Source organism: Danio rerio, chromosome 12, assembly GCF_049306965.1.
Source record: "Danio rerio strain Tuebingen ecotype United States chromosome 12, GRCz12tu, whole genome shotgun sequence".
Taxonomy (NCBI): domain Eukaryota; kingdom Metazoa; phylum Chordata; class Actinopteri; order Cypriniformes; family Danionidae; genus Danio; species Danio rerio.
In genome coordinates this window covers 21,586,757-21,612,349 of record NC_133187.1, presented here as the reverse complement: position 1 = coordinate 21,612,349, position 25,593 = coordinate 21,586,757, and the positions used below count along the sequence as shown (strand labels likewise).

Sequence of the window (25,593 nt, the reverse complement as noted above, 5' to 3'; positions counted from 1 at the left end):
GAGAAAGAATTGTTTTGTTTCAGCTTAATAAGTAGTATAAACAAGCAGATTTTTTTTCTTTTTTATTTGTGTATAATATCATGCTCTACAGAGTTTCCACAAAATCATCTCTGACAGATACTCATTGAAATATCCACAAAGATATTTTTCATTACTTCAATTAGGGTTAGGGTTAGACTGTAAAATATATGGACGTAGTATCCGTGACGTCACCCATAGGTTTCTAAAGAGCGCAAAAGAAGCCACAAGTAGGCGCGACCAACTGTCGCCATTTTGTTCGCGCGTCATCATACTCACGGCGGGATACCAAACAAGGGCAAAGAGGCAGAGAGAGTGAGCGGAGCTACAGACACCTGCTGGCATTTAGCTTGGACCTGGTTCAGACACACTTTAGTTTAGGAGAACGCTTAATACTTTCTCACCTGCGACTCGTTTGTATTCTGACCATTTGTGCTTGGTTGTATACTATATCAATAAAGTGTTTAGACCAGGGGTCACCAAACTTGTTCCTGGAGGGCCGGTGTCCAGCAGATTTTAGCTCCAACCCTAATCAAACACACCTGAATGAGCTAATCAAGCTCTTAATAAGTATTCTTGAAACACCCAGGCAGGTGTGTTGAGGCAAGTTGGAGCTAAACCCTGCAAGGACACCAACCCTCCAGGATCGAGATTGGTGACCCCTGGTTTAGATTTTTAAAACACTGCTGTATTACATTGAGCCACTAAACATTGTTCTTATGACGTTTTTCAACAGGAGGAAAACGCGAATTACCTCCAAACACTTCAGATATAGTCTGTGTTAGTTAATGTAAGACTATTGATGAAATCCAGCATAACACTGTATGACAGCACTTAAGATGACTGTTCTAGAGCCTACAGCTAATCAATTCGTCAGATTATGGAGTGCATTACAGCTCTAAATTTAGATATAAACGATAAATGACCTTAAATAAAACAAATACATGTATAGAGATGGTATATAAGTATATAACTTTACTCACATGGGAAACAAAGGCCACGTGAATGGTTTATGAGCACAATTAAGAGCACTCAGCATGCATGCCATATGATAATTTTAGGAAACAAGTCCAAAAGGCAGTTGAATGTGTAAAGCCACATAAAACAACACAGAAATACGATGTATATGCCGAGATCAGTGGCTAATCTGCTGGATTCAGCTGAGGTGACGTAACGGCGACCAACAAGACCTAGCTGTCACTCAAGTGGCCACCCCCTAATTATGCAAACCTAATATAGCCTAATTTAAAGGAAACGGATGAGTTATAAAAAAATTCACCCCCCTCACAGTTGTCATGAAGGGTAATATTAGCTGTATTAACCAAAATCTTTTTTGTACCAGGCTGTAAACACCTTTTTTTTCTGCTGTAAAGTTGGTCATTCTAACAGTGGGCTCAGTTGAAATTTGCTCTATTTTGGCGCCAGGAGCGGCCAGGACTAGCGGAATTTCAGATGAATTGCAGTTTTAGTTACTTCCGTATTGGCCTCCTGAGGGAGAGCGGGAGGTTGCCGCTTGGGGCTAAGATGATCCTGGCTAAAATGAGAATCATGATTTTAAATTTTAAATTGTAATATTTTTTTTTTAATTGTAATATTAATTTGGGTTGTGACATTGATAAGATTTTTGCCAGATGCTCCACTCCAGGTAAAATGGTCTTCACATTAACTCATGACCAGGCAAGAGTTTTGGTGAAGCTTTTATTCTCTTGAATTTATGGTGATTTGAGTATTAAGGGGAAAGGTGCAGAAGCGTCTGTGGGATCCTGTAGCCAGGATACCCTGTTGCATTGTGTGAGTTTCTGTGCTCTGCATCAAGGCTTATATAATGCAACGTACTTCTACAGTCATGTATTAATCTCTAACTCTTAAATGAGTCTTTGAGTAATTGATGTTGTACATTCTGAATCAGATTATTTTGTTTAATCATGTGAATTGGAATGCAAAATCTTTGCCTGACAAAATAAATGTAAAATAAGTGTTTAACTCTAATATCTCCTGAAATCATTTAAATGTAGTAGATTGTTTAAGCTGATGTTTCCGCAGCCTGCAACCAGAATTGCTCATACATTCAGGCTCAATGGATGGAGCATAGGTACATCATTAGAGATCTGTTGACTTCTGACAATAACTGACTTAGTATGAAATAATCTAGTGGCTGAATAAAACTTTTTTTATGTACGAGCAAGAATGGGGTGGCCTAATATTACTTAGAGGAAATTAGTTTACAGTTACATCCTCTATCTAAGAATCAGAACTAGTGAGGATGTGTCCATAAGCAGATGTAACTGGCCAGCATACTGACTCTAATCGACTTTGGGTAAATGATGATCCATTAACTGAAAATGTACTAGGATTTATTAGGTTAATCAATCTAAATTAGACCAAACCACAACCTATAAGGTAATCAGCTTGAATTGGATGAATCTTAATAATTTAAATTATTATAAATGAGATTTGACAAACAAAAATATTTCTTTTCACATGTGCTAAAAAGGCTTACCCGCATTTAACCCTCACCCATGCTGTTAGTTCTGTCATAGGACTAATAGACGGACCCTCACCGAAGGATAGAGTGTTGTTTACTTTACTTTTTCTGGAGCACTGGGTTCATACTCAAAACCTCTTTAAATAAAAAGCTCTTTAGCGAAAATAAAAGCAACAGACAACTAATTAGACATATAGATTTTAATTAGTTTTCTTGTCATTTAAAATACAGTACAGCTGTATTTGGTAACATTAATTTATGTAGTGAACATGGAAAGAACAAATCGTGAATTTAAAGGTTAATTAATAAATTACAGTTCATGTTATGAATATTATAAAATGTCACCGTAAATTAGCAAAGCTAATCATAGGAACTCCTCTGCACAGATAGTCAGATGTTCACGCAGCACCATCATAAAACAGCATAAATCAAATTCGAAGACATTCCCAAAATCATGTCATCACTTTTCATTTAACTTTCCGCTGAAACTGAATGTCAACTGCATAATTCATGACAAAACTTTAAACTTTTGAACCCCTTCTAGTATGATCACAGCATTAGACATTACACATCAATATTACATGGCTATATCCTGAGAAAACTGGAAAACATCTTGTTTCATTTTAACATGACACTGCTAAGGAAAGTTATGAGGTCACGGGCAGAATTCAAACAAACAAAAAAAATGCCTTACTTTTTCCATCGACGCAGCCTAAGATTATCAGTCACACATTTCGGCTACTTTCGACGCTTCTGAGTCCAAGTGTGAGGTGAGGTCAGCAATTATGTTTTTGGTGATCCACCCACAGAACAAGTGACTCGATGTCCCGGTCACCGCAGCCACGTCTTTCAATCGTTGCCATGGAGATTGCCTCTTTCCTCCTCTCCGAGACGGAAAAGAGTAATGAGCAGAGAGGAGCAAGGAGTGAACTCATCAAACTGTCATCCAAAATGTTCAGCGCTATTAAACTACCATTGTACCCTAGCATCTCCTCACTCCATTACTATGATGAGGTGATTTAACTCCAGTGTTTAAGGAATTCTCAGAGACATTTGCATGATTAAAGTGTGGAGACAGATGACGCGAGTATCAAAGATCAAACTGGTTTGAGATTTTAATGCTTGCTAATGTATTCCGAACGCAAATCTTGTATAAAAAAATACATGTTTTAAATGTACAAATAATGTCTCGCTTTTCTGTTGAGTATGGAGATACAGCCATTTGATTACTGGCGTAAATTTAAAGCAGCAATTTCTTCAGGTCTTCATCCATTCCTCTTTCAGATAACTGGTCAAGACTATGGTAGCGATGGATGATGTTGTTTTCAGTGACTACCACCACTCGAACACCATGAGTGTCATCTCCTAACTGACAACCGACTGCTGAGCTCACCACCATATCCAGTCCATCATGGCATCCTCCTGCATTCCTGTGGTAGTGGCCGGAAAACACAGCTTTCACCCCTGAAAACAGAGAAAGGAGGATGTTACTTACAAACGATACCAAAACAGATCTTAGGCCCAATCCAAATTCTATTTGTGTACCCCTATCCTTTCCCCTTAGCCAGGGGTGCTCAAACTTGGTTGTGGAGGACCGGTGTCCTGCAAAGTTTAGTTTTAACCCCAATCAGACACAGCAGGGCTAGCTAATCAAGTTCTTTTTAGGCTTTTGTAGAAACATCCTTGCAGCTGTATTGAGGCAAGTTGGAGCTTAGATCTGTAGGACACAGGCCCTGTAGGACTGAGTTTGGACACTCCTGCCCTTAGCCCTTGAAACAGAATTGGGACAGCACTACAACACCTGGACACATCATCATACGTCATCGCGATCTCTTACTTTATTTGAGATCGACAATCACGGCTGCTGAAGTTATTTCAGTTGCATTATTTTTTTATATTTATCTTCAGGAAATCACTGATATAATGATATAATGCAGAAATAAGACGGTAACTGTACTGTGCATTTACACTATGGCCATATTCATCAATGTAAACACAAAAAACAACGTTATGCCAGACACTTTGAAAAGGTAATTTCTAGAAAACTACATTTTTCTGACAGGGTATTCGAGTGTCATTGCGGGACAGAATGTTATGGGGCTCCTATACAAGAGTTATTATTACGGTTTATAGATTATGAATGTAATAAAATGTATTAAAAAAAAAAAAGACTAAAGATGCGAATAGACATCCTATGTAAAGCCATACAGGTCATTCACATTTCATATGAGAAGCACTTCTCACAAAACAGATGCTTTATACACATAAATACTTGTGTATAAATGTTCATTACTAACCTTTTTATCAACAGAATTTGATTATAACTGCACTCTCACGATTGTCTGTTTCTGAAAGGATCAGATGTCAGAAGCACTTCAATAATCACGCACTCGGTATTATCATCAGCATAAGAAGTTCATTATTTCAAATATAGATGCGCAATCGTGAGCTCCCTCAAGAAAGTGAAATCGCTCGCGCTTTTAGACGGGCTCGTAAAACAACAGCAGGACACAGCAGATTTTGCTCTTCTTAGCTTTGTGGCAGCTCATCAAGACAACGACAAGGTTTGTGTGAGCTCGGGTCGATCATGGCTTGTTATTATATGTATATATTATAACGGGCGTATCTCTGTAAACCAATAGTGTTCAGCTGCAACTTTTCGTACCCTTTTGTCGTGCTAGGTACCCTTTGCAAAGGGTGCCACGATTGTGGATCTGTCTGTTCCCCTTTGATGTGTCTATGTGCGTGTGTGTATCGTTTGGCTGTCAGTTGTGTTTACATGTCATCAGCTGGGTGGTCACGTGAACGCTTTTCACTGGCATTTGCCATTGCGTAGCACCACTCAGCTCATAATCAGCGCACCACAGGTGCAGCACATTACTGCGCCTTTATCTGTCCAGCATTCCTGTCTCACCTTGTCAGTTCATTGTTCTCACGTTTGTGTCTGTGTCCTGTCAGGCTCCCGTCCCCGAGGTGGTGAGTTGCAGTGTGAGCTTTGTGCTTTTGGACTTATATCTTCTCTGATGACGGCTCCTTGAACCTGTTACCTGCTGTTGAACTCTGTTTGATTCCACTGAGATATTCGACTATTGCTTGCTTCTCTTGCCTGTAATCATGAGCTATCATCATACCTGCTGTTGTGCTCTGTTTGATTCTAATAAATCATTTGTTATACTTGCTATTGGGTTCCTTTGACTTTAAGACAAAGGGTATCCAAAAAGTGGTAAGGTACGGTCGCTTTTTGGTTCCACTCAGTTGAAACAGGCCATTAAAGTACTGTACTATATGTTCAGGTTACTTTCAGTTTCTCTCAGCGTGCAGTTGAGAGTAACGCTCATGCAGATTATTTCTGGGGCTTTTAATTTATGTCCATAAGTGCTCTATTTTCATTTAAGCTCTATTTTTGCAAATATTCAAGGGTCTTTTGATTATAATCAGCTTTATACCACCTGTATTTTGTTGTACAAACACCTCTTTGTGGCTTAAACATTATGCTGGTGGTGTACTATAAATACGACCATTTTTCTAATATTTGATTCAAATGTTCTCATTAATATAATTTTTCAAATATCATATTCAAATTTGAATAAAAAATGTGCATTAGTTAAATTTTACTGCTAGCTGAATTGAACATTTTAAAGTGTGAAAATTTACATATATCCCCCCCTCTTTGTTGTTGTTTTACAAAAAAAAGAATGATATTGAGAAGAATAATTGCCAGTAAAGTCAACAAAGCTACCCAAAATTCAGTATCTGTTAAACCTTTGGTTAAGTAACAATTGATTGGGACCTTATTATTATTATTATTATGCTTATTTTTAAATATTTAATATTTGCGTATTTTCATAGCGATTTAAATTACCCTTTCAAATTGTACAACAAGAAACAAAAAGATGGAGCTTTGATACTCTGAGGAAGAATGTCTAAGTGCATTAATTACATCAGGTTTCAACTTTTCTTTTGTGCGTGAATGATAAATCGGCCCTCCTATGATTGGTCAGTCACTGATATGGCCCCCCGCCAATTTGAGTTTAAGACCGTTGGTCTAAGTGGTCAGAATGATGGACAACATTTACATAAAACACTATGATCAAACCAACATTATCAAGCTTTGGCTTCAGCAACCAAATCATTTGCATTTCCTATCTGATTGACCTTGTCTCAGTGCTGGTAGACTGAAAATCTTCATGGTTGGGCATCACTTCACATTCAGTTTAGCTGTTTATCTGTATTACCACTGTGAAGCTACTGCTCTCTTCCCTGCTGCAGTGACTGAATCTCCATTCAGTATATAAAGCAACGGACCGAATGTAGAACTACATTAGTTTATCAAACAAGTACCCCAGAGTGAGACGCACAAATAAGCTCTCTCTTTTGTAAAGGTGATGAATCTAGAGGTGTTTTTTCTTTCAGTCAGAACCGGTGGTACCCCCATACTGAGGTAATGGATGCACTTGAAAACAGGAAACGAAATCTCACATGAATTTTTCATTCAGAACAGAGCAAAGGTGCCAAAAACCACAGGAAGATGCAGGAGACGGCATGCCAAAATACATAAAAGAAGAAGAAGAAAGAAGGAGAAAACGACTGTGACAGAAACACAGTGTTGAGAGGTATAATTACAGATGGTTGCTTGCTGTCGGAGTTCATCTAAATTTCACAAGTTGTTCTTGTTCCACAAGCACATGATAGCTATCTGCATGCTCTGTTGGACACTGCTAATGAAACCACACAAACAAAACACAATTACAACTACCTTGACACTTGAAAACTCACACTGCAGCACGTAAAGCTGAAGACCATCACCAAAACAATTAAAACAACAAGAACAAAACATTAGGATGAATTATAATTGCTTATAAATAACTATTATGCACATTTCAAGCGTCTTTCACATATCATAACCTCCACTCGACGAAAGCAAGCAACAGAAACATGATGGATAAAAAAAGTGTCCAATTATCTGGAGAAGTCAGATGTGAAACCGAGGGGGGGAAGAAAAATCAAAGCATTTCTTAAACAGTGATTTACTCTAAGGACATCCTCCCTTACTGCACTACCGGATAGAATAATTAGACACGCAATGCTGTTAATGACTGCATATATCTACTGTACATCATACAGCTGAAATCTGAATCTAATAGCTTTTCACGAACAGACTTAAGGACAGTGACGGACACTAAAAAGTGATTATGTTTTGTTTTTTACTGTGAATAGTGAAATCTAGGTATTTAATCTTTAGTTCATATTATATGAGCTCATCATTTCTGCACATTAAAATTTGGGACATGGTTAAGAGATGATGATGATGTATTAAACAAAAAAAAAATACAAATTCACCAAAAGTAAATGCTTTGTTATTATGCTTGACAGTTTTTGGGCATGATAATGAGACGCTATTAGATTTTTCTATTTATATAAAGATATGAGGTGTATTTGCATGATCAAAGAAGCTACCCAAAAGGTATTTCAAAGATGCTTACTAAGTGAAACGACTTGTTTTAGAGGTGCCATAGGATGAAAATCTGGATACACTTAAGCGCAGCGGAATAATAAAAGCCCAGTACATGAAAATTATATACCTTATGCCTCAACCACCACTGTATTCTCATTCTCATCCAAAAATGTGAATTAAATTGATGTGCAAAACTGGAATATCACATAAAAGACGAGCGAATAAAGCAGCTTTCATCCAAAGAAACAAAGAGGACAAAATCTACACCTACTGATTAACTGGCGCCAAATATCAACAGTAAAAGTTGGATTTTCTGCGGTAGGAGAAGCTGCGTAAATCTTTTCTTTATTTAATAAATGACTTGCATCTCAGAAGACAATGTTGACACACAATGAACGAGGATGACGTTTGAAGCAATGAGACGCAGAGCACAGGGACTCTTGACAGTTCTGGAGGTAGTTATTAATACACAGCAAATTCATTAGTGTTACATTTCTAGTGTTGTAATTCAGAGTAAAGTGTTGAAATTCTCGAGTTAAATAAAGATAAAATAACCTTCTCAGTGTTGGAAGCTAATTTATGTAGATCGATCGATCGATCGATCGATCGATCGATCGATCTATCTATCTATCTATCTATCTATCTATCTATCTATCTATCTATCTATCTATCTATCTATCTATCTATCTATCTATCTATCTATCTATCTATCTATCTATCTATCTATCTATCTATCTATCTATCTATCTATCTATCTATCTATCTATCTCTCTCTCTCTCTCTCTCTGTCTCTCTCTGTATATACATACACGCATACGTTAGTTTTAAATAATTCACAAAATAAGCATAATTTTCATCTTTATTTTGTTTTGTACTAGCTATGTTACATTAAAACTATAGAAAATCTTAAAACGGCTCCTTTTAGTTAAAATACAAAAAAAAAATGATTTTTGTTTTGAATAGTTTTAATTAAACATTAACTGAATAGTTAATAAAGTGTTGCCGATATTAAACAAGATTGCTAATTAAAACTCTGAGTGTTGATAATGTTAACTCTTTCAAAAGTGTTATTTTAACACAAACTTGTCAGAGCACAAAATGCAGTATAGAGATCATAAATTTATTAAACGACATCACAAAGATGCAAAAGGTCGGTTTGAATATGTTTAATTGGGAATTTAACATGTATAGACACATTTATGTTTATATTGAGGATATAGGGAAATTTTAAAGTGCTAAAATAACTTTTTAATGCACAAATATGCATGTCCCTTCACTGATATCACTCAACTGTTAATGTGACAAAAAAAAAAAATTGATTATGTTGTGTGTATTTCAGGGTCATGACTCTGTATGTGTGTGGGGGTTTGTAAGAGCAGGGAGTTGTCAAGCTGTAAAGTATTACTTTTTAGTCCACGACAATTCGAAAATTAATGTTCGATTAACTGAACGATTCAAATAACTCGCTCACATCAAATCTCCAGTAAATGATTCACTAAATTTACGAACTGATTCAAAATGAGTCTGATATATTCTACTGAGCTTGAGTGGCCACAACTGAGAGCGATGCAACTTGCTGATGCCAAATTTGAGCTTTTATTCTTGTAAATTAAAATCATTTTCATGTCATGACTGTTTGTTTTTTTGTTAAGTAAATCTCATGTAAAAGGTCTAAGTTAAGTAAATCTGATGTTTAAGCCCATTTATGAAATAATAAAAAAACAAACTAAATTTTTTTAAGTAAAGCATTATTATTAATGCATGTCATACATATAAAACTAGTTTGGTTACAGAGCATTCTTCTTAAAAATAACAATTATACTGTAATTTTATATTGTTTATACACTTTTTTGTTATATAATAGGCTTTAACAAATTAGAAGAACCATATACTGTATGGTAACTTATTTGGCATTTGGCAAGTTGTTTTTCTTTTCCCAAAGTAATAAGTTAAAAAGTCTTGTTATAACCCCCAGTTACATTCAATGGTTTTTCATGCACAATTGAATTAGCATTACATACACTACCTGACAAAAGTCTTGTCGGCTATCAAAGTTTTAAGAGCAGCAAATAATTACTTAACTTCTAGTTGATCATTTAGTATCAGAAGAGGCTTATATGTAAGCCACTAGATAACGCTTATTTTACAAAAATAAAATATGGTAATGCCTTGATTTTTTATTATTTAATTAGGACAGTAAGGTCTGTCTTTGCTGAGACAAAAGTATTGTCTCTTAAAAGAAATAATGTACAGTATAAAATATAAAGTCATAGTGCAGTGGAAAATAATTAAAATATTGTGTATGACTCCTATGAGCTTGGACAACTGCATCCATACATCTCTGCAATGACTCAAATAAGTTGTTAATAAAGTCATCTGGAATAGCAAAGAAAACATTCCCACTCCCAGAGTTCATCAAGATTCATCTTCAATGCCTCCTCCATCTTACCCCAGACATGCTCAATAATGTTAATGTCTAGTGACTGGGCTGGCCAATCCTGGAGCAGCCTGACTTTCTTTGCTTTCAGGAACTTGTTACAGGACTATCCTGCTGAAGACATTGCCCTTTCCTGTGGTTTGTAATGTAATGAGCAACACAAAAGTCTTGATACCTCAGGTTAGTGATGTTGCTATCCACTCTGCAGATCTCTCACACAGTCCCATACTAAATGTAACCCCAAACCATGATTCTTTCCTTCACCAAACTTGACTGATTTCTGTGAGAATCTTGGGTCCATGCAGGTTCCAACAGGTCTTCTGCAGTATTTGTGATGATTGGAAAGCAGTTCAACAGATGAATCATCGGAAAATCTGCCACTAGAAGTCAAGTTATTTTTTGTTGCTCTTACAACTGAGATCAACGACAAGAATTTTGAACATTAAAATCCAATATTTTTGTTAAATTTACAAGCTCAAAATTTAGAAGTGTTAAATTAAATTATCAATAAGACCTATTTTACAAACCAAAAATATTTAAAAATGTCCTTATGGTAATTTAATATTATATTAAACAGCTTATAAAACAGTTCCTACAACAAAAACGTTGTGGTTTTTGTTTTTAATCTTAATAATATAATAGAGATTTACTGCTATTTTATCTCTTAATAATGTGTGTGTTTTTTGACAGCATCTCAGCACGCTTGCAGTCTCAGCTTTTCTGGATTGTGATTTTTGGCTATGAGTGCATCAGTGTGTCCATACGCCCACCAGTCCCGTAATCAGCCTGATTAATAAGCTGTGGTCTCTTAACAACAAACACTGCTGTGTTGGATTTAGTTATGGAGATTTGCAAGTAAAGTCAGTAGTTTGTATAATGACGTCCATCTAAAAACAATCAAATGCGCCCTGCCACTGAGAATTCTCAAATTATACACTAATACCAATAAACATGGAGTGTTTTCACATGATGTTCCTCCTGAATCTTGTCCACTGCTCACAGCAAGTTACTTCCATTTTGTAGATCCATTTGAGAAAATCCCATTTATCCGCTTGTTAATTAATGGGCTCATTACTGCAAGAATAGTAGTATCTGGGGATCAACATGCCTTTTGGCTGAGAGAGGTGAAATTTGCTGAGAGTGTGAGAGAATAGTACATACTAAAAATAAACATTCACATAAAATAAGCCAGAGATCTCATCCAATAAGGAGGTATGACGCTGTTCTGCGTTCGGTTCTCTGGAGACACTCTAAACGTGCTATAGAGTCTCTCTCTTCCCAACCACAGAACTAACGGATCTGCCAGATTTGGATGATATGTAAATCCGCAGTCTCGACTATTCAAACTACTCAGACTGCATTAACGGTTTAGTTTGAGGGTTGTGTGTGCGTGCGTGTGTGTTTCTGCTTGCTGTCATTAGGCCACTGGGATACATTATTCACATAACTCTGCCAGTAATAATTTGCATGACAGAAGGAAGTACAAAATGATTTTGTGCAAGGAGAGCATTGCTTATGCTGGTCATATATAGCACCCGCTTATCACTGCAGATCCTCTAAATGAGGGACAGAGGTTGCTGTGTGTTGTAATTATGATTTAATCCTAATATATATGAGAGGCGACTATCATTGAGCTTGACGATTAATACTCATAATGTCATTAGGCAAATATATTTAGAAGGGATATATTATGTTCTTGCAATCGAAGATGTGTGGGTGTGTTTTTTTTTTTTTTGTTAATTGGTAGTGATTAGTATTGGATATTTAATTGTTCATGTTCATTTAATTGTTGTATCTTCTTTGCTGTCATCAAGTGCTCACATAACATTTACAGTTTTTCTTGTTTGCTTTGACCTGGTTGGTCCACTTAATTTTCATTATCACTATCCCAGCAGAGCAGAAGACAGGATTTGCAAATGTGTAAACCCTTTCTCATTGGGTTGACACAATTTCCCCACCATTTTTTAAAACAGTTAACATGGACGTCATTTAAGCAGTCCAAACTCCATTGTTTTAAGCTATGGTAAACAAACAGAAACCATCTATTCCTAACCATTAGAAACTACCAAGATCAGTATGAATTCACAGAAGCACCGATTTGAAACTCCTTCACACAAATCTTTAATAAGGAATCAGTCTGCAAACTTTAAAATAGTGGAAGGTCTGTGTTGTTCTGTGCCAGCAAAGATGGAGGAGGTCAATAGTAGTACTATGTCCTATACTCCCAATAGATTTGCCTGTATATTGGTTTACATGTGTTTTCTCTAATATTTATAGCATTTTATTACTTTTGTCTGTTTTTTTAGCAGTATTTCAGTTTCCAGCCACAGTTTGAAAAATGTCATGAATGCAATATAAATTTAATCAAAGCATTTCTTATTCTGGATCCAATTCTAAGCAAAAAGGCAAATTTGACAGCCCAAATAGAAAGACAACAATTGGCATTGGCAAAAGGGCTACAATGGCAAGCAATGGTGCACTGATTCACACTGAGTTCTATATTTTGTATTTTGTAGTCCATTGTGTAATGATTAATTGAAAGAGCTCATATACTTGTTTGCAAGTTGTGTTGTCTGAAGGTAAAACTAGCTTTTGTTGCATATTTTAAATGTTTTGACATGGTATGTGCGTTTTGCATGGTCATTTTGACCATGAGTGCCGCTGTTTAGGTCTGTGTGTTAACTGTTTTGAAAATGCGAAGTTTCAGTTGACGGCTGCATCAAAGCAATCACAAAAAACTGTAAAAACTATTTATTTAACAGTGCTGGAATTATTATTATTATTTTTTTCGCAAAACAAATGTCAAATAGTAGTTTGTTTATTTATTTTCTTATACTTTCTATTGTATATATTTTCATAATTGTATGTGGTGTTTTATTATTTATTTATTATTTTATTTATGTCTGAGTTAATTTAATTAGACAAAACAATACTATTACTATAAGCTTTAAATATGTCATCATTCAATACGTGAAGCTATTTATCTGCTTATAATACAATATTATTCCTTATTGTTTTAAGCAGTTTTTGATGAAAACAAAGTTAAATAAGAAGAAAAACAATAGTAAATTTCTGCTTTACGACAAGTTACAATCTGAATAAAGTAAATAACGTTTCTATTAGGTCTGCAAGATTCTGAATAAATGTAGAGTCTTTTTTGTTTGTTTGTTTAAAATTTGTATTTTTACCACAATCCTGAATAGGATCTAAACAAAATATGTAATTTATTAAACGTTCAAGAAAAGTAAATAGCAAATAGTAAAAGTAATAGAAATATTTCAAACAGTCAAATTATGTCACACATTAATCTATAATTCACATTTCAAAGTACTTCACAAGACCTATTTGCAATGTTTTTAATTGTGCTGATAAAAGGAAAAAATATTGTGGAATGTATTTACATTAAATGTATGCTATTTTAATGTGCCTGCTGACTATATTATGGGGTGTGACGATCACTGCATCATCGCATCACCGCCATAAAGATATGTTAACCACGATTATGTGGTTATTACCATCTGTCTTCATAGTTTATTTATTTTTGCTATTGAAACTTTCAAAATTGTGTAGAAAAACAGAATAAGCTAAATAAAAACCATGATTCTGAATAGATCTAAACAAATGATTTTGGATAGATTTAATAAAAAAATACGTCATTAACTAAAGGTTCAAGAAAAATATAGTAAATAGCATCATAGCATTTTTACTTGGGCTGCACGGTGGCGCAGTGGGTAGCATGCTTGCCTCACAGCAAGAAGGTTGCTGGTTCGAGCCTCGGCTGGGTCAGTTGCCGTTTCTGCGTAGAGTTTGCATGTTCTCCTCGTGTTCGCATGAGTTTCCTCCGGGTGCTCCGGTTTCCCCCAGTCCAAAGACATGTGGTACAGGTGAATTGGGTAGGCTAAATTGTCCCTAGTATATGAGTGTGTATGGATGTTTTTTCCCAGGGATGGTTGGGGCTGGAAGGGCATCCGCTGCGTAAAACATATGCTGGATAAGTTGGTGGTTCATTCCGCTGTGGCGACCCCAGATTAATAAAGGGACTAAGCCATGAAAAATGAATGTTTTTACTTGTTTTTAATGTGCTGATAAAGAAGACAATAGTGTGGAATGTATTTACATTAAATGTAAGCTACCTTAATGTCCCTGATGACTATATTTGAGGTGTGTGATGATAACCACATCATTGCATTACCGCAATGATGAGATGTCAACCACGGTGATGTGGTTATTACCGTCATCATAATTTATCATTTATTTTTACTGGTGAAACTTTCAGAATTGTTTAGAAATACAGAATAAACTAAATGAAAAGAATGATATGTTATTTGTTGTCTAAATCGCAGTCCGCAAAAGCATTAGAAGCATGTTGGAATCCACTTTTGCTATTGGAAGGAAAAACACGGTTTGCGCTGTGCGCATGGTCTAACAGGGTTGTGCTTATTTTCTTAATGAGTTATGGGTGTATTTTGAGCACAACATGCATTAAACCAAACAGAGTATCATCTATCTCCCATTCCGTTTAAGGGTCAGTTGCGCCCTGCCATGGTGCATTCGCTATTTACATGCCAGACTTTGTAAGTAGAAAAACTAAACACTTCACTTGCGAGAAAAGTTAAACAGACCATCTGCAGTACAAGGATAAAGAACGAGCCTCCTCCATTCAGACTCTTTACATTTTACCTCTTTACTTAACACGCTCTGTGCTGGACTTCAGACCAGCTTTTCTTTGGTCAATGGCGCTGTCTATTTTAGTTCTTCAAAATAGCAATGCGCCAACAATGCGCCTTAACAAACCTTTATTTTAGACTAGCACGCCCATGAGTCCACAAAGTGGCGCAAATGGATTTGCTATTTAAACAACAATTAGGGTTGCGCTGGTCTGAAAATAATAACAAATTGCACCAAATACTAGGGCTGTAACGATACACGATATAAAATCGAAATCGCGACACTCAGATCTACGATCCTGTGTCGCGGTGTGATAAGGGAGAATCGCGACACACCCCGTCACTACCTTTCCAATAACATCACGAGTGCCTGCAAAAATTGGGCTAATTAACACTTTTTTTCGTTCGACATTACGAGCACTGCTCCGTTTAAGCCCTCGCAATATTTAGCCGGGAGAGCTCGAACGGAGCTCTTAGTAAGGGACCGTCTGAATGTGTCAGAAATATCAAAAACAAAACCAACTTAACCCCGCTTGACAATGGACAACGCCAGAAACATTGCCAATGTTGTCAAAGCGGCCGGATTTTCAGCGCATATACGATGATTTGCTCACACCGTTAATGTGGCTGCGCAGAGAGGGATGGGCGTTCACCAGATGTCAGGTAACAGCGCAAACTTTTCTGTAACCGTGCTGTGCGCTTTCTGTTTGAACCTTTGAGAGTGCTGACTGACAGGTGCGAGATGCGTGAGGTCAGAAAACACGACGAAGCTTTCAGTTAAGATGAACACAGTTTCTATAGTTATACTTTATTTATAGATAAAGGTATATGGCTCTGCATATAATCACTCTATCTTGCTGGAGTTTATAGCCGTTTCGCTTTACTTCAGGACGCATTATTGCAGCTCTGAAGGTCTAATCGCTGTTTTAAGTTATCCAGAGCTGTATGAATATACAAATCTTGAATATCACAATAGTATTAAATATTACAATTGTAACAACACAGACAGCAACACTTTTGCACAATCGATACCCAGCTGATTCAGTCGTTTCATAAGAGGACCGCGCCTCTTCTTTTTTCCTTGTCAACATAAAGGCAGTGAGGTGCACCTCGTTTTCGGCCCCTTGTTTAACTGCATACTTAATTTGCGGGACGATAACGTATAACCCGTGCCTACAGACACATTTGCCAAAGAAGCAAAATGGAAGAAGAATATTGCTGTTTGATACAGACCTGTTGATGCTTAACCAGCGCTTATGTGGACCTGGATCTGCGTAATAAACGCAACAAATAGGCTTTACTTTTTATTTTACAGCTTATAAAGCATGTACGCAGATTAATGCAATATCATATTTAAACAACAAAACTGTTTACAAAAAGTCAACATATGCGCGCGTGTTGTTGTCTTTTCATCACGCAGCGCGCGCACTTGAACCGCGAGGGAGAGAGAGGAAAGCATAGGCTATATCAGGACATAATCTTTAAAATAATGATTTCTATTAAAATGTAAAAGGTTTTGTGATTATAATAATAACAGCGGGGCATTAAATAAATGCATATTTTCCGTGGAGCGGGCAATTTGAGAAAGTCTGCGATTTTTATTTGACGGAAGAAAAAAAACATATGATTGGAAAAAAAAGCCCATGCCGGTTATTAAAAAGAATCAGTCAGTATTTTCGTTTTGTAATATAAATTAATTATTTAAGTGAAAATAATCTAGGGCAGTCCTATTTATTGTATTCATTTTATTTAGATTATTCTGCTCTTCTGTGCTAAACACTGCAGGTGCGTGAAGATGCTCTGTTGTTCTGTTCCGCTATTAATATGCTAACATATAAAAATAAATCAGTATTTTAAAATGCAATATTTAATGTGTCATGTGTAAAATTAATAGTAATCTGACCAATTAACCGTTAATAACCGATTAATGAGCAGCGTTTGTCGGTTAGCAAAATTAACGAAATGAGCATCCCTAGTAGCTATTTAATTTACTTTTTCTATGTAAGAGAACTTGATTGAAAAATTATTTTCAACATGCTTGAACCATCTACACAATGGAGTTTAGTTCTGTTTGGTTTTTCAACAGTATTTTGTTACAAAGAAAACAGAAGTGATAGCTTTGGCTATTTATTTATTTATTTTATATATGGCTATTTATATTGTTAAAAATTTGCATAGTTAATATTGTTCTTTGATGTTTAGTTTATAAAGATTTTTCAAATGTTATTTAATAAAAAATAGTTTTAAAAATCTTTTTTTTCCCACCCCACAAAAAAAAAAAAAAAAAAAAAAAATCGTGATACGGACCGAATCGTGGGTTTGGTGTATCGTTACAGCCCTACCAAATACATCTTGCGCTTTGCTGCACCGGGTGTATGATAGAGCCCAAAAGGTTCAAGAAAATATAGTAAATAGCGTATGATAAAAGTAATAGAAATATTTCAAACAGTAAATTTGTATTAAATTCACTACATTTATATATATTTCAAACCGTTATTTGTTGTCTCTTATGAGTGTAATGATTTTTATTTAAAGCTTTAAGTTTCAGAACACTATTTGTAACCACAGACATTAGTGTTTAAATCCCACCTATAAATGTTTATTTGAATTATAATTTCATTTCAGTAACCAAAAAATAACAATATGCAACTGAAATCACTAAGACTAAAGTTGGATTAGTAGTTGACGACACAAATGCAAATCTGAATGTCCCCAGTGACCGAATGAGTTCAAATGTTTATTAAACAGAGCTGAACTGCTCTAATTTAGGATTAAGATCATGTGTCTAAACCAAGATCTCAATCTTATAACAATTAATCATGCGGTTCAACTATCTGCAATTCACCTTTAAACTAAATTACCAATTAAAGACACAAGAAGTGAAGAAGCGCCAAGTGATAACTCAAGAAATGACCCTATTATTTTCCTTGATTCACTGTCAAGTTACAGTATCTTTTCAAGCCCTGAAACACATCTTATAATGATGCAAGACCTTGAGATACACAAAAAAACAAAGCCCTGCCTTTCCTAAAGGATATCTGATAACAATGGGCACTCCATCACACTGTAACCTCCACAATACACGCCATCCTTCTTTGTCTGCCTGAAACAACATGCTTGCCAGCTTACCTTCAATTCTCAAGCAGATGACAAGTGTTCTGTTGATTAACCAAATCCCGCTAACATTTCAACTGGCATGTGCTGAATGAGAGCCTTAAGACAGCTGAAATAGCAGAGGAAACACTTGGCTTATCACTGCTAATTAACACGCCACAAGATAGCACCACTGGCACTGCGAGAAAAATTGAATAGTAATTTCAAATGAAATGGTTTTGCATTATAATACCAGGCAATGGGTGCTCAAAAACACCTTTTAAAATGGGCTTCTTTCTGCTTGTGTGTTTAGTGCGGTTGTCAACAGCACTAATGTAGATTTACCAATAAAGATGCAATCAAGGGTACTGACAAAGAACACAATCATAAAAACTTCACTTAGTATTGGGTCAACATTCAAAGCTCAAATGATTTATATAGCCTTATGCCGTTAGGGTAAAATGGATTTCTTTTGTGAGTATATGAGAGTATAATAAGCCTTCTGGTATTCCTATTCATGACACCGTGAAATCTAAATAAAGTTTCTTTGATGTACTGCAAGTATCAGTATGTTAGTCTTAAGGAAATCTATAAGCTAGTGTGTTATAAAACAGTGACAAAACTTGTGTTAGGAACATATAAACATTGAAAGCTGTCAGTTTGTCATTTCCAGCAAAATGGATTGATTTTTTTTTTTAACTTCAGGTTCTCATCAAGATCCAATCCCAATTCTACCCCATAGCCCTTCCCCTACCCCTACTCCTTGTTTTGTGCATTCACGTGAAAGGGTAGGGTGTCCTAATTCTCTTTAGTTTGAAGGCATAGGGCTAGGGGGAAGGGGTAGAAAGCACTTGAAATTGAGGTATTTCAGAACCACGCTAAAAACCACAGTACACAATCTACACCGGCAGAAAAGTTAAGTGGCTGGGAATGACCTTTTTACAGTGTCTGGTATAAAGTTAATGTTTTTTTCTTGTGTTTAGATAGATGAATATGGCCACGGTGTAAATGCACATTACAGTGCTTGTGAAAAGTATTCATATTGTGTCACTTCATCCACATTTTTTATTGCTACAGCCTTATTCCAAAATTGATTCAATTCAGTTATTTCCTCAAAATTGTACACACAAATTCCAGGCGGGGAGTGGCTTCCGTCTGGCCTGTCTATCATATATACAGGCCTGAATGGTGGATTGCTGCACAGATAGTTGTCCTTCTGTAAGGTTCTCCTCTCTCCATAGAAGAAAGCTAGAGCTTAGACTAAGTGACCATCAGGTTATTGATCACCTTCCTGACTAAAGGCTGATTTATACTTCTGCGTCAAGTGCATATATGCTACGGCACAGCCTACGCATTGACGCATAGCCCTACACCATGGCTGTCGGCGTTGTCGATGCGCACCTCTCAAAAAATGTGACTACACGTCGCAACAACGCTTAGCGCAAGATCTGTGATTGGTCAGCTTGGTAGTGTTGACAAGTCTGGGCGGGAGAGCTGCACCTGCCCGACAGAGCTATTGTTTACAAGTGTGGAGTCCCGTGAAGGAGCTCCAGATGGAAAGTTTGTTTTGCGTTTACCTCATGGGTAAAGTTGTTCCATGTCCGCCGGTTCCTGCCTCAAAATGAGCAAATTTGAGCCACTTTTACATTAAGGAAGAGTTCAGAAAAAAACAAAACACCAGCGAAGAAACTCGACAAAGAGGAACAATAACACCAACTGCCAACTAGCGTTTCTGAAGTGTTATTGCAGAACAACAGAAACCGCGCACAGATGCATAAATGCTACGCACGTTGCATGTGCCATGGGTCACGCCGATCACTTGATGCAGAAGTATAACCAGGACCTGCTCCCCTAACACTCAGCTTAGATGGCCGGTCAGCTGTCGGAAGAGTCCTGGTGGTTCCAAACATCTTCTACTTACAGATGATGGAGGCCACTGTGCTCATTGAAACTTTCAGAGATTCAGAATTTTTTCTGTAACTTTTCCCAGACTTGTGCCTCGAGACAATCCAGTCTCTGAGGTCTACCAACAATTCTTTATGATAACATGATATCCTTGCCTTCAGTGATTTCCTGGAGATAAATACCAAAAAAAGAATAATGCAACTAGAATCACTACAGCAGTTGCCATTGTTGATCTCAAATGAATCAAGAGATTGTGATGACAGATGACGTTTGCAGGTGTTGTAGTGGTGTCCCATTTCTAAGGGGTATAATTTGAAGCCCTTCCCCTTGCCCTTTGAAACAGAGTATGAAGAGGAAAGGGTACAAAATTGTAATTGGGTTTGGGCCCAAATCTTCTGCCCAGTCAAATGCTCTGACATGTCCCACCCCTGTCAAAACACCATTGCTATATGCACTTGAGCTCAATCACTCATTATTGGCAATCCTATGATAAAATCGAAGCACTACTAACTGTTTATTAAGGGGAGGAGCACTTTCAATACACTTCACAGGACCTTTAAATATTATTAGCATTTTTAAATTTGTGCTGATAAAGGGAAAAAATAGTGTGGGATGTCTTTACATTAAATGTTTATTACTTTAATGTCCCTGTTGACTATATTATATAAAACTATATTTCATTAAACTTTTGTCTGACATTTTTCCTATAGGAATGCAAATTTTGAAGAAATGTGAGCAAAGTCTGCAAAGGCTGTTATGTTAATGTTAATTGAAGAAAACAATCTGGAAAGAAAAAAGTCTCATTTAAAGTGCTCCTTTTCTGCTTTTTCAGATTTCACCTTTCATCTAGTGTGTGCAGCCGTTTGTGAAAATTTCAAAGATTAAAGTACAGCAAAAAACAGTTATTATCTCCTAAAAGCAAGGAATAACTCTGAACTCCCTGACACTATTCTTTAGCAATTCCTTTGTTTTGGTTTGTTTGTGTTGTTAACATGTCAAGAAGACACAATTTTCTGTGCTATAAAAGCAAAATGTCTTTACATGCATTTCCTAAGGATGATGTCTGGTTTGAATTTATAAAACCAAAATCATTAATACAGGTTAAGGAATCTTCAAGAGATAAAACATTTATGTTTGGAAATATACTGATATTAGGGTTGTCACCAACCGGTACCAAAAGTTTTAAACGTCCATTTCCTGCTATCATTCGAGAGCAGTTGAGCCTGTTCTTAAATACAGCTGAAGTGACTGTGATTGGCCGTAAAGGTCATCAGTTCACCGAACTCACCACTGTTTACTGGGTGTAACCAAAGACTATAGAATACACAAGACATGTCACTTGTATAGTTTTAATTAGGGAAAAGTGTAACGGTCATACAGTGAAAGAAGCCCAGCTTTCTAGTACAGGAGCCAATCAGCGATTACTATAGACTGAGGATTCTCCAGAGGAAGGGCTCGGACTAGATTTTCTGTAGATTTTGTCCGATTTGAACATTAAGAAATTAAACCAAAAAGACAATTGGAGTTTCTCTATATTCGATCAGCTGGTTTGTCTATAAGCTGACATTCGCTGATGAATCTTGTCTTTAAAATGCTCCAGTGTCTGTGTTACTCTCAATGAAACAGTGATGAGTTGGTGAATTGATGACCTTTGCCCAACAGCACTGAAATTTTTGAGGGAAAAGGACATTTTTTTTAAATTTCACTATTAATTGTTATTTCGATCGATTGGTAGAGCAATACGCAAATATCTTTACAAACGAAAAATAATTTAAAAATTTAAATGTTACAAAAACTATTATTTTCTATCCTACATAAACATAAAAACCACCGCCTCCATTGCTTCTTCATCTCAGGGGCTTTTTTAGTTTATTCATGACAATTTGCTTTTGTATAATGTTGTTATTAGTAGCAGTATTATTTATTATATGCATATTTATATTTGTTTTATTAAAAAACTAGCTTAGATTTGCCCACCTGTCAGAATTCTGACCATTTGGGGCATAGCATGTGTATTTGGAAATAATTTTTGAGCACACTTCATTATTATTGTTCATTTATTTGTTTGATGGAAATTAGAACTGAATTTAGAAATAGTTTTCTTTGCACTCAATAAACAAAATAAATTTTGTATAGGCTAATGGATGTCTGTGCATACAACACATTTCCTTATCCATGAGAGTGAAAGTGAAAGTAAAGAATAAGGAGGCTTATCTCTCATTACTGCGCTGTAGATGGTCTGTTTAATCGTTTTCTCTCTACTGAAGCATTCAGTTTTTCCACTTACAAAGTCTGCCGTTTAAATAGCAAATGCGCTATGGTGCGACGCAACTGACTCTTAAAGGGAATGGGAGATGAAATTCTGATTGGTTTATTCTCAAAACACACCTATAACTTATTAGGAGAATAAGCTCAACCCTGTTAGACCATGCGGCATTTCCTATGTGTGTTTGGTTTTTTTAAATTGGGGACTCCTAGAGAAAATTATGTTAAATTGCGCACTACAAAGTATCGCACCAGCACATGTGAAAAACATTGATATTAATTTATAATTTATAAAATTGGTTAATTGAAAAAAAAAAAAATATATATATATAATGGTCGAATCCGAAAGCTCTAATTGTGGCAGGGTGCGCAATGTGTGGCTTCTTGGTGAGTGATGCATTTAAAGATATTATTCCAGCTAAGTTTTATTTTATTTTATTTGTCGAGCGTAATTATTTAACTGCATATCAGGAGACCGTGGCTATCCACAAAAGACCTGGCGGTTAACCCGCTCAACAACCCACAAACTGACCAAGAGCGCAGATGCAATGATGTTGCGATTGTAGAGCGAGCAATTGGGCAGCTGAAATGGCGGTGGCACTGCCTTGATAAGAGCGGAGGGGTGCTGCTTTACCGCCCTAACAAAGTGTTCCTCTAATACATCTGTGTCTCCCACAGACACGGATACTACTCCAGACAGCAAAGTGTCGCCCACAATTGAGGTAACTCTGTCCTCAAGGGGTTCTAGTTCAGCATCCCCTGTTTTCCCGCCTGTTCGGTCCACCCTTTGACAGTGCGCTGCTGTTCTCCTCCTAACCTGCACCTTTACATCAGACGATTTCTTTTTTAATTCACTCACAGTTCGATGTTCAGACCCCACTGCGTTAACCACATCAGCTAAACTCTCCCACTCTATTTTTTTTCTTTTGTTATTAAATCAAGAGGACAAACTTGCAAAAAATAGTTCTTTTTTTTCCGGTCTACCTCTGATAGAAGCACCTCCAATTCATATTCTGTGAAGTTTCTCTCCTTGCTTGCTTTTGCCATTGCTTTTTTGTTTGGTTTTGCCAACCGGAGTCAGTACCATATTTATATGGGGAAGGCAGCAGGATAGGGTTTTGCACTCATAGACGTCCGCTCAGTTTTACGTTAATTCGAATGTTCAAAGAGAATATGCATGAGATTCAGAGTTTGATTTTTTTACTGCGTACACACAGACTCTTTTATTTTTAAGTATAATTGGTTAATTTAAAATCACAAATTTCAAGCTTTGTTGATATTTCTTGTTTTTTTTGAGATTCCAGTGCGTTTGTTGACCACCAAACTGTCGTAAAAGCACATGTCTGGTCCGAGCCCCTCCCCCAGAGAAACGCCAGTCTATAACCATTGATGATTGGCACCTGTACTAGCAGGTAGGGCTTCATTCACCATATTGACCGTTACATTTTTCCTCATTTAAAACTTTATGAGTGACACGTCTAGTGTATTCTATAGGACTTTGACTATATAAAGTATAATACAATTTACTATTAGATTATTTAAAAAATACTGTGATAGTATCTACTATAAACCACTATAGTATTTTTTCACGTGCGTATTCAAGGACTTTCTGCAAAGTTCTACACTTCTGTGCAGGTCTGACTAGAATCAAACCATCTCTACGCTCATCAATCTATAAATCTGCACAGAATCAGTAAATTCCGAGTTTCAGTAAAGGTGTGCTTACCCTGTTTCCCAACCCTGATGTTACACACTATTATTTATTATTAAAGCTAGGGTAGGCAATAGAAAGCTAGCTTTGAAAGCATAAGATTCCACATTTTATTTCAAAGGTCTCTCCAAAGCCACATGCACACAAACGGCAATTGCAGGGGGGAGGGGGGGTGTACTTGTCAGATAAGTTACAAGTTACATTATGTAGAAAGTAGTAGCTACCGCTTAATGTAACTATGTAACTGTTCTTTTCTAAATGTAAAAAGGAAAAGAGTGATTTAATAGTTGATCAATTTAATTAATGATTCATATCAGGATGTCAAAAGACTTTCAAATCAGTTAATAATAATAAAGAAATCTGGATAAACCTTAGCTTAACATTGCTGTTCACAAATAGAAAGTACAGACAGCTAATTTGGGCATTAGAGTTGAACAGTATCCAACTACTGTGTCAGTGCAGCACAGGAACACGGGTCCAGAAACAGCCCTGGATATCAGCAACTGTGCATGTATTCATTACAAAAACCACCCACTGTACAAACCTCAAAGCTAATAGACGTGTGGAATGATCAGCATGTTTTCCTGCAAGGAAGAAGTCTCAAAAGGAAAAAAAATCTCTTCTCACAGCCCCACTCCCTTTTAGAAAAACCGATTTAACTCATACAAATATAATTTGCAGCATGATATTAAATCTTTGAGCTGAAGGAGGCCTGAAAAATGATTTTGTGGGCAGTGGCTGTGTTTTCCTCTGACAGTGATCTCTGATCTCCAAGAGGATTGGCTTTTTTTTTTTTTCTAAACAAATTGCTTAGGTTTGCATTCCTCATGAAAATTAGAGGAAATTAGAATATGGAAATGAAGATAATGGGGTTTGAAAGCATGTAAAAGCCCCTCTCTGCCAAGCATTTCCAAGAGAATACTTTGATGGAAAAAAGAAGACATTGACATTCGGTGTCAATTGAATATCTTGATGTCAAAACGACATCAAATTGACATCTAACATTGGTGTCAAAAATCGATTACAGGACAACCATTTAATCGACTTTTGACATTTTTTATGCCAACGAGTATGTTTACATGGACACCAATAATCAGAAGACCAAAGACATGCGCTATAGGTGAATTGGGTAAGCTAATTACCTTAATTTTTTTCTAAAGTCATAATAGAACTAAACAGAAATCGATTTAAGACATGTGGAGTTTGCAGATTTTAGGAGAGGGGTGTGGATGCAGACCTGGTGAAGTGCAATCTGAGCTGCATCCATTGCTTTTTAATGCGCTCACCTGCATCACTGAGATATGCAGTCTCAGCTTTCATCATCAAGGCTGCATCCAGATACTATGCAGGGTTTCTGCAGGTTTCACCAAGTTAAATTTAAGACTTTTTAAGACATTTTTAAGATCACTATAAAATAAATTTTAGACTTATACAGGGCTAAAAATAAAGTTATTTTTTTCTCGAATATTCCAGTTAGAAAAGATTTTTACTAGCCCTATCAAAACGATTAAAATTTAATACATTTAATAGTACAATATTAATAATTTAGTTTGAATA

General features: G+C 36.4%; 1 protein-coding gene across 3 annotated transcripts in view; it reads right to left on the bottom strand.

Annotated features, from left to right (window-relative positions):
- Nucleotides 1-2,688: 2,688 nt before the first annotated feature.
- The window catches only part of cpped1 (calcineurin-like phosphoesterase domain containing 1), a 66,638-nt gene continuing 43,733 nt past the window's right edge, over nt 2,689-25,593 (bottom strand). For 2 of the 3 annotated variants that reach the window (XR_011017333.2, XM_073917582.1), the window contains exon 5: nt 2,689-3,967. Coding sequence is in view for 2 of the 3 variants with exons in the window: in XM_073917582.1 (XP_073773683.1) it covers nt 3,744-3,967 (224 nt within the window). In the remaining variant the exon portion in view is untranslated. 3 annotated transcript variants of the gene reach the window in all.